At 41.0% G+C, this 10198-nt stretch overlaps 1 protein-coding gene across 1 annotated transcript in view; it reads left to right on the top strand.

Moving 5' to 3' along the window:
- Positions 1–993: 993 nt before the first annotated feature.
- Positions 994–10198, top strand: part of FNDC3B (fibronectin type III domain containing 3B) — a gene marked incomplete at both ends in the record, with an annotated part of 288711 nt that continues 279506 nt past the window's right edge. Inside the window, one exon of the mRNA XM_080696168.1 lies at positions 994–1104. Coding sequence (XP_080552294.1) covers positions 994–1104 — 111 coding nt within the window. The remainder of the gene's footprint in view (positions 1105–10198) is intronic.

Here is a 10198-nt window from a genome sequence, read left to right as displayed (position 1 = left end):
TCACACCTGTCTGAGACCAATTTGAGGTGTTCATTCAAGGATTTGCTATAATGTTTTGTCTAAAATTGTGTATTTGTTTTTTTCTTTGTCTATGCTGCTAAATTTCTTGTGCCACAGTTTTTAGGCATAATGAAAAAATTTATACTTTAAAAGGATCAAGTTCTTCCTATTGTATTGGAAAGCACATGGAGGTGACTGCCTTTATGAAATGAAAGTAGGCTTTGGATGCTTTTGAGAATGCTATTTTTTCATTTCTTCAGTAGAAATAATGGAATCTGCTTTAAGCCCAGCTCTGCCTGGGGTGCCATGGGTACTTCTGCAAGTAGGAAAGCTCAAGGTGTATGCCAGAGACAAAGATGTTCATATGTAACATTCAAATCAAGGAATTGATGGGGGAGAAAAAACTAGAACATGAGTAATTACGAAATTAACAGCTAAGTTAGAAATCACAACAGTTGCTGTGTATGTTGCTAACCTCTGTTTACTTGTTTGGATGAAGTGCTTATGAGTATTAATTTTGATCTTAATGAAAGGGGGACTTTTGATGATTAATAAGCATGGGCTGTTTTGGTAATTACTTTAAAGATAATGATGCCACTGGTTTTTGTTTGGCATTTTTACCATCTCAGAATATTAACACTTTACCCTCAGAAAGTTCTCTGGTTGCTATTTTTATTTGCATTTATTTAAGATTTACAACTAAATGATAAAGTCTGTTTATAAGAGGTGATGTTCTGATGGCCTCTTGGAGACTGGTTTTAGCTTTACAGTTCAAGCTCTTCCCTGGTTTATGTTTTAGGAGCCCTGAGACAGTGATGATCATTTTGTGACCATCTCATTTGGGTTTTGGCAGACCTGTGCCAGAATGCTTAGGTTGCTGACTTATGTGACTTGTTACAGTGATTTTTGTGGCCCTGAGGGTTTTTTTTTTTTTTTCCTTTTTCCTAATTGTGGTTCTCTTGCAGGAAACCAGTTGATAGAAATTCTCCATGAATGTATGTCACCATGATGATGACCGACCAAATCCCTTTGGAACTGCCACCCCTGCTGAACGGAGAGGTAGCCATGATGCCTCACCTGGTGAACGGAGAAGCAGCCCAGCAGGTGGGTAGGAAGAGCAAAGTGCACTGTCTGGGTGGCATGCATTAGTCTGGAATTGGATTTATTTTAGGATTCAAAGATTTTCATTGTTGAAGCTTAGTTCTAGAGGAGTTTTTGTTGTAAAATTATCATTTATATATATTATATCAGGAATGGTGGTTTTTGAGAATATTAAGTCCTATCTCTTCCAGTTAGTATTCTTGAAGCGTCAAAAATTTTTAAGTTTTGAAATGAGTCATTTTGAGAGTATGTATGAATCTTTGAAATAGCATGACTGTTTAATCATGTCACCTAATGTGCTTGACTGGCTGCTGGACTGGCCAGAGCAGCACACTCAGAGGGTCAGGGTTGATTTCATGTATCAGCGGCCTTGACAGAAGGCACAAATCAAGGCCCTTTGCCCCACTGAACAGTCCTTCCACATGAATAGCACATAAAACCAGCGTGCTTTTTTTTGGGTAAAGTTTCTTTTTACTACTTAACATCATGGAATAGAAAATATTTTTCTGAGTTCATTCATGTAGCACTTAGGGAAAATATGTAAACTATAAAACTAAAAAAATCATTGGGGACTGAACTGTCATCTCTGATAACATTAATTACATATTTTTAGTGACTACAGACTGGGTCTGCTCATACTGAATATTTTGTCTTTGTGTATTTCTTTAGAAGCATACAAATTAAAGACTTTGTTTTTTGAGTAGTAGAATTGGGAATAATTGCGTGAAAATTATTTACCCTAAATATGCTTTTTTTTTTTTTTTTTTTTTTGTGGTACTGGGGTTCCTGGAAGCCCTTCTACCTCCGGGATACACTCCCACGGGCTACACTCCCAGACCTATTTTTTAACATTTTTATGTGGAAACAGAGTCCACATAACCAGCGCGATCCTCCTGTCTCCGCCTCCCAAGCGTGGGGATTACAAGCGTGCGCCACCACGCCCAGCCTCCTAAATATGCTTATAATCCAGATAAGTTCACCAGCTTTTGTTAGATGCCAGTTCATGCTCCCCAACCCTAGTTTTCACATTAGCACTCTGTCATAGTGCACCGATACTTTGTATAGGCCTCAGTTGGATCTAACCCTGCTGCTTAGTACTTTATATTACTTTCTTCTGCATTAGGTTACGAATCTCTTAAAAACAACGGACTTCTAACAGGTACTCCGTAAATGTTAGTGATTTTAATAAGTTTTATTCCTTCTCATCACTGACATAGACAACTCCTTTCTTGATCCTCCCATCTTTCTTTCTTCTGTTCTTTTTTTTTTTTTTTTTGGTACTGTGAATTGAACCCAAGGCTGTTCTATTTCTGAGCTATACCCCCAGTGCTTTTTTTTTTTTTTTTTTTTTTCTATTTTGAAACATAGTCTTGCTAAGTTGCTGAGGCTGTCCTCAAACCTGTGATTCTCTTGTCTCAGCCTCCCAACTACTGGGATTACAGGTTGGTGCTACCATGCCTGGCCTTCCTCATCTTTCTATACTGGATTATTTCTACCATTATACTGTAGCATCTTCCATTTTATTTTAAGCCCATAAACAATTATACCTCATGCCATCCCACAGCGCACACCTCTCCCCTTGCCTGGTCCCCTCCAGCCCTGCCTGCTTCCTGTGCCATGGCAGCAGCCTTCTGGAAGGAGCCCTCCTCACTGCCTTGCTGGCTCAGCTCCAGGGTCTCTGCTATGCCGTCCCTCCTCTTCTGCCCTTCAGGATGTCCTGGTGGCTTTCTCTTAGCAACACTTGCTGAGTCTGGACTTTGCATTGGCTGTGTTATTCCCCGAACACTCCTGGACCCCAGCCATTATTTCAACAGGGTAGGATGGTCCTTCTGACTGACATCTCTGTGCCTACTTTTGCCCTTCCAGACAGGCATTCTGTACTCAGCAGCCAGAGTGGTCCTTTCAAAACATCAAGTGCATTGTGTCCGCCTGACTGCATGCTGTCCTGGCACACCTGGAGAGAAATCCCACAGCAGGCCTGGCCTGTCTGCCCAAGCCTTGCGCTCCATCAGCCCTGGCTGGTCCTCTTTTGCCTGCTGTCCTCCAACCCTTCACAGGAGGTCTCTCTCGGTGCTGCAGATGGTTTCAAGATGCAGCAGGTGGCTTCCTTTTTTTAAACTAATTAAAAGAAATAACGTGGGCACAGTATTCAGATGTGACTACACTGGAAAGCAGTGCGGGCTTCCCAGATACTGTCCTCTGTGATTCCTGTCTGCAAACATGGCCAGAGGCCTGAGGATCCCTGTCTGTGTGGTTGTGCATGGCTTTTGTGTTTTGGTGATTTCTCTCTCGTTTCTATGATTCAGTTTGCCCAGAGTAGCCTTTTGTAGTTTATCAGCCAGCATGGAGGGCCCTCAGTTTCAGTATTTTCCAGTTTTCTCTTCAGAAGTGAACTCTTGCACATGGACGTGATCTCAGACTAAAGTGGCCATGGGCTTCCTCCTGCTCTCACTCTTTGACTCCAGCTAGCTAGAAGCTGTTTAATTGTTTTGTCTAATAAAATCATTTTTATTCCATTTGGGAAGCTTTTTATAAAGCTGAAAAGAGACAATCTTATTACTTTATCTGCTTTATAAATGGTCACATATCAAGCTTTCTCAAAATGGAGCGTATACTTACTCTAAAAAAAAGGAAATGTGTCAGTCTTTTTAACTTGTAAGTACTTTTGATTGTGCTGGAAGTATTAAAATTGATAGATTATAGGGACCAAGGTATTAATTGATGTTAACCCTAAATTTCCCTTAATGGGGCAAAATTGTTAAGCGGGTAGCATATATTCGAAGTATCTCTTTGGGCAGGGCAACCCAAGATGTATCATGCTTCACCAGTGCTTCTGTGTCCATCGTGTGTCCTAGCCTAGGCAGTAGCCTGTGTGCCTGACACTTTTCTTTGTGGTGCCCAGCGTGCCCACCCTGTCATTCCTGTAAGCCTGTGCTACTTCATTTGTGTCTCAGCAGTTAGTATTGGCCCAGGTGAGTGTGGCAGAGTCCTGGGGCCAGTTTATGGAACTTGGGCCCAAGGCACCAGGGAATGGAGATAAGGAATGGAGCCAAACCTGTGTCGGCAGGGCAGCGCCAACCTGGAGGAGAGCGGGCAGGGCTGGAGGTACGATGACTCCAGCCAACAAGGTGTTCGGTGTGTCCCTAAGGTGGGACTGAGTCCAGGACTGCACCAGTGCTGAGGACCTGCTCTCTGGGCCTGCTGGTGCCTGCTGCTTGCTTGGAGGAGCCTGTGAGACACAGTGTTCAGTTGGGTCTGTGCTGCAGGACACGGGCCCAGAGGAGGCTCCAGAGACAGTGGACTGCGCAGATGTTTTCTGAGGTTTTCCTGTGCTCTCTCTCCCTCTGAGGCAGCAGCTTCTCATTTGGAAGCACAGGGCTGGCTTCAGTGATGGACATTGCAGGCAGTGAACCACAGTCCCTTGGGCATGCCATTTTGATTTAGGTGGCACTGTAGCCAGTTCTCAAGTAGTACTGCTGTGAAGGCTGGCCTGGCCACCGGGTTCTCTAAGGTTGGTTAAGAGTGCACGTGGCAAAGCTTACCTTGTGTGTGTTTACAGCACTCTTAATCCTCTGCAGCTGTGGAAAGGATCGTCTAAACCTTCCTATGTATGCAAAGAACTACCGAGGTTATAAGAAAGCACCTCAGTTCCCACAGCTGCCTCCTCCCACTTTCTGTCCTAAAGGTTTCTGGATTTCATTAGGATTACTTCTTGGCAGGGTTCTCTGTTATGCTCTATCCTCTGAGTAACAGACACATTAAGATTGAAACCTTGCCTTTTCACGTTATGTAGAGGACAGGAAAAGGAGAAGAGTGAAAACGATTCTTTTCTTAAAAAGGAAAGTCATCTTCATTACAAATAAAGCTTAAAAAATACCATCTAAAAATGAACAATAAGCCGGGCGTGGTGGCGCATGCTTGTAATCCCCGCACTTGGGAGGCAGAAACAGGAGGATCGCGCAGGTTCGAAGCCAGCCACGCGCACTGGTTTAGGAGACCCTGTTTCCAAATAATAATGTAAAAAAGTAGGTCTGGGAGTGTAGCCCAGAGGTAGAAGGGCTTCCAGGAACCCCAGTACCACCAAAAAAATAAAATAAAATAAAATAAAATAAAAATGAACAACAAAACTATACAATGTGAACATAAGCAATTTACCCCATGGCTTTACATATTTAGAAGCTTTATTGAGATATACAATTCATTCATTTAAAATATACGATTGTTTACAAAATTGTACAACTGGGACTACAATAAGCTTTTTTTTTTTTTTCTTCTTTTTGGTGGTGGTACTGGGGTTCCTGGAAGCCCTTCTACCTCCGGGCTACACTCCCAGACCTATTTTTACATTTTTATTTGGAAACAGGGTCTCCTAAGCCAGAGCGCACGGCTGGCTTCCAACCTGCGCCATCCTCCTGTCTCTGCCTCCCAAGCGCGGGGATTACAAGCGTGCGCCACCACGCCCGGCTACAATAAACTCTCAAACATTTTTTTATCACCATAAAAAAGTTGGTGAGTTGGCGGTGGTCATTCCCAACTCCCTCCTTACGCAACTGCTTCCCCCTCTTATGCAACTACTATCCTACCTTCTCTAGATTTACCTATTCTGGACATTTTATATAAATGAAATCATGCAATGTTTGGACTTTTGTTTCTGGCATCTCTCACTTAGCATAATGTTTTAAAAGTTCATCCATTTTAGTAGCATCAGTCACTACTTTTTTATATTGACATAATATTCTACTATATGGACATACACTTTATTGATCAGTAATCAGCGGATAGAAGTTTTGGTTGTTTCTGCTGTCTGTGATGAGCAGTGCTGCCGTGAACATTCAGGGACACATTCTGTGTGCATGTGTTTATGTTTTGGATGTGTGATGTGCAACTAGGAGCAAAAGTAAGGAGCTTCACTTTCCTTGTTGTTTCCTTAATATCATACTCATGTCCTTCTTACCAGAAATTTTGACTACTTTTGGTTAATCATACCTCAGCATAGCTAAAAAACATCTGCTTTTCTTAATATGCCTAAGTGTATACTATTCTTGTGATAAAAATTAAATCTTTGAGTTTTAATGTGTGTCTATGTAAATAATGATGAACACACTCCGGTAATCAGGAAATTATTGCCTGTGTTGACATTTTCAGATCCTGATGGTGTGTTAATTTGATTCTCTTTGTTATGAACTTGTGGAACATCTTTGAGGTTTCACAATGTTGCTTATATTTTTTTTTACTTTATTCATTTTTTGTTTTAGCAATTAGCTTTCCAGACAGTGCATTAAATGTATTAAAGTATCCCATGTTTTGGATGGTACTTATCCTTGGTCTCTCTCTTGCAGCAAATCGCCTATCCTCCAAATCCAGTGACCTTCTTTTCTGTTCTGGCAGATACCCTGTTCTTCCTCCCGCATTCAGTAGTTCAAATTCTCTCACTACAAAGTTCTTTTTTCTCTTCTTTTCTCCTCCTCCTCCTCCTCCTCCTCCTCCTCCTCCTCCTCCTCCTCCTCCTTCTTCTTCTTCTTCTTTTGCAGTACTAGGGATGGAACCTGGGGACATCCTACCTCCGAGCTATACCCCCATTCCTATTTTTTTATTTTTATTTTAAAACATGGTCTCGCTAAGTTGTGAAGGGCCTCACTAAGTAGCTGGGGATGGCCTTGAACATGCGAGCCTCCTGTCTCAGCCTCCCAAGTACTAGTATTACAAGTGTCTCAGCCTCCCAAGTACTAGTATTACAAGTGTGTGCCACCATGCTCGGCTTGACACTTGAGAATTTAATTGGCCACAAGTAATAATAGTAAGATACAAGAGGTAGGCAGTGGTTTTCAAATGGTAGAACTTGAGCTACCTTAAAAAAAAAGGGAGGATTAAGGTAAAAATACTGGCATGGCATGGTTGCCTTGCAGAATAATGGCAATTTTAATATTGTGATTGTTTTCAATTTACTATCATCTTTTTTCTTTCTTTCTTTCTTTTTTTTTTTTTTTTTGTACTGGGGATTGAACCCAGGGACATTCTACCTCTGAACTACACTCCCAGCTCTTTTCATTTTTTATTTGAAACAGGATGTCCGTAAGGCTGGCCTTGAACTGGAATCCTCCTGCCTCAGCCTTGGCACTGGGATTACAAATGTATGCCATCTTTGACTCTGATTCCTTTGTAAATTCAGAGAGGTCAGGGACTTTGTCTCTTTTCTTCATGCTGTGCCTGGCATCTGAGGGAGCAGTCAGTAAATCCTTTTGAATGGATGAAGGATGAAGGGAATGAACACATTTCATTTATCAAGCCAGAGCTTGAAAACTACCTTCTTCCTGCATCTGTCATACAAGCTTTATTGGTTTTGTTTCTTGCAGTACTGGGGATGGAACCCAGGGGCATTCTACCTCCGACTGACACCCCCAGCCCTATTTTTATTCTTTATTTTGAAACAGGGTCTCACTGAGTTGCAGAGGGCCTCACTGAGTAGCTCAGGCTGTCTGTGAATCGTGATCCTCCTGTCTCAGCCTCTTGAATGCTGGGATTACAAGCATGTGCCACAACGCCTGGCTTAATACAACAAATATTTATATTGTATTTGTTATTATACTAGAGATAATTTAAAGTATACAGAGAATGTGTGAACATTATGCAGATATTAAGGCCATTTTCATGAGGGACTGCACTGTCCTTAGATTTTCTAGACCCACTAACTCCCCATATGACTATATTTAAAAAGAAGATTGACATAGAATTCTGGATTTTTCTGTTTATCTGGGGAGCCCAGGTGATTTGACAGCACTGGGCTAGACGTTCCACACGTCAACAGTGGATGGGCAGGAAGGTGGCAGCTGCCCGCTATAGCTGAGGACAGCTGCCTTTGTTTCCCATGCTGTCCACTTTAGTTTCTGGTTGTTTGAATTTGGAGTCTGAAAATTGTTAACTCTTTTATCTTTGAAATTGCATCTTATGCCCATGTTTATTATATTTTATTTTTTATTAATTTTTTTGTAGTACTAGGGATGGAACCCAGGGACATTCTACCTCCGAGCTACACCCCCAGCCCTTTTTTATATTCTTTATTTTGAAACAGAGTCTCACTGGGTTGCAAAGGGCCTCACTAAGTAGCTGAGGCTGGCCACAAACCGTGATCCTTCTGTCTCAGCCTCCCAAATGCTGGGATTACAAGTGTGCACCACCACTCCTGGCTCATCATGTTTTTAATATGGAAAATGTGTTTAAGATTTTTCAGGAATACTCATCTTCATACTGATGGATCTTCTTTGTTTTCTACCTACTTGATGACTTGTAAAATAAGTTGGGTTGGGTTTTGTAGAAGGGTTTTAGTTGGACCACTTACAAGTTAGGACTCATGTTTTTTTTTTTTTCTTTCTTTGATTTTCAGTAGACAGTATTTGAACCCCCCAAAATATCACATTTAACACTCACCAAAGCATAGGAAGGCCAAAGAAACAACCAGATTTCTTGTTCTATTTTAGTCTAGTTAGAGGACATTGAACACAGATTTGAGATGTGAACATCCCAAGTCAGAGATACAAGTACTTGGGCTTATAATCATCTTTACAACCTCTAAGAATTGAGTCCAAATATTTATTGAAAGAGATTTTCAAAGTATACTTTTTCTGGTATTGTATAGATGAGGGACTTTTATTTAAAACATTGCATACTAATTCTTTGAATAAGATTAATTTGATAGATTTTGTTTGTTTTGAAAATATGTACTTGCCATGTTGTGACTGTTCCCCCCTCTTGGGAGTCATGCATGTGCCTTTCATGGAGCTAGCCCCTCCCCCAGCACTGTCATGTTGAAGCTCTTATGATTCTGATATGATAGCTATTGATGCATCTCATAGTACAGTAGAAATAACTTATACACACAGAAAGAAAAGATGTAGACAGCTCTGCATCCAGAATGTGTTAAGACATGTTAATATTGATTGTTTCGAAAAGGCAAACTCCTCTTTTTGTCTGAATGAGTGATTTAAAATATGACTATATTAAATATGTATATTGCACTTCAAACATGACAGTAGTGAGCAAGCTGCCTAAAATTAGTGGCATTACTCACCAAACTCCTAATGCAGATATTCCTTCTCATTTCTTCTCCCTCTCCTACAATCTCAAATGTAGAAATATGCCTGCTTAGAAGCCAGTTGCTAAAGAGCCATAATACTGTATCTAGGAAGCGTTGGATTTCACTACTTTCAGATTGTATTATTTTTTCCATTTAAATTGACATTGTCCAGAACTAGTTGCTTCTTAGTAATGTTCTGGTCAGCTTTACTGTTGTAGTAACTCAAAACTTGACCTGGTAAAGTTCATGTGCTGCTTTAATGTTCTCGGTGTGTTGGTGTACTTCTGAGCCTGGGCCCTTTTCCTTGACAACCACCAGATCAGATTATCTCTTGAGAGGGAATGTGCTTTATGAGCAGCAGGTGTTTCAGCATGATCATTAAAGCAGAACAGTTGGACTCTGCCTCTCCCGGACCTGCTCTATGTTGTCCTTTCCTTGCCTGTAGGAATAATTAGTCAAGCTCTTGGATAAAATAGACAGTGTGCAATTAGCAGAGCACCTTGCCAAAGTCTTCTGCTTTGCAAATAATTGGGCAGTTAAGTTGAAACAGCAAAGAGCTGCAGGTAACTGTGGTCTAATTTTGAGTGTAGGTTGACCAGCACATAGATACTCCTAGCACACACGGTCATTTTAATGACCCTCCTAAACAGTAAAAATCATGCCACATAATTGGACAGTAGCATGGTCCATTTTCCTTCAAATCTAATGTTTGGCTTTCAAAAATTAATTTTCATTTTTTAAAAATAATAGGAGTGGAGCCTTCATGTCAGTTTTTAAAAAATATTAAAAAAATTTATTGGTGTACTGTAGTCATACATCTTAATGGGGTACAGGATGGTAGAGGCATACATGCACATATCACTCATTTAGCCCTTCCCCAAATCCCACCCCATTTTCTTCCCCCTCCTTCCTTCTCATGTTCGACTTAGTGATCAACTTTGATATGTTTGTGAATGTACATCATGTACTTTAGGGAATTTCCAGCTCCTCTTCAATCCTCTCAGTTAGGTCGCCTTATTTGCTCAT

The sequence above is a fragment of the Muscardinus avellanarius genome, assembly GCF_963383645.1.
Source record: "Muscardinus avellanarius genome assembly, chromosome: 5".
Taxonomy (NCBI): domain Eukaryota; kingdom Metazoa; phylum Chordata; class Mammalia; order Rodentia; family Gliridae; genus Muscardinus; species Muscardinus avellanarius.
This window is presented reverse-complemented; position numbering and strand designations above follow the sequence as displayed.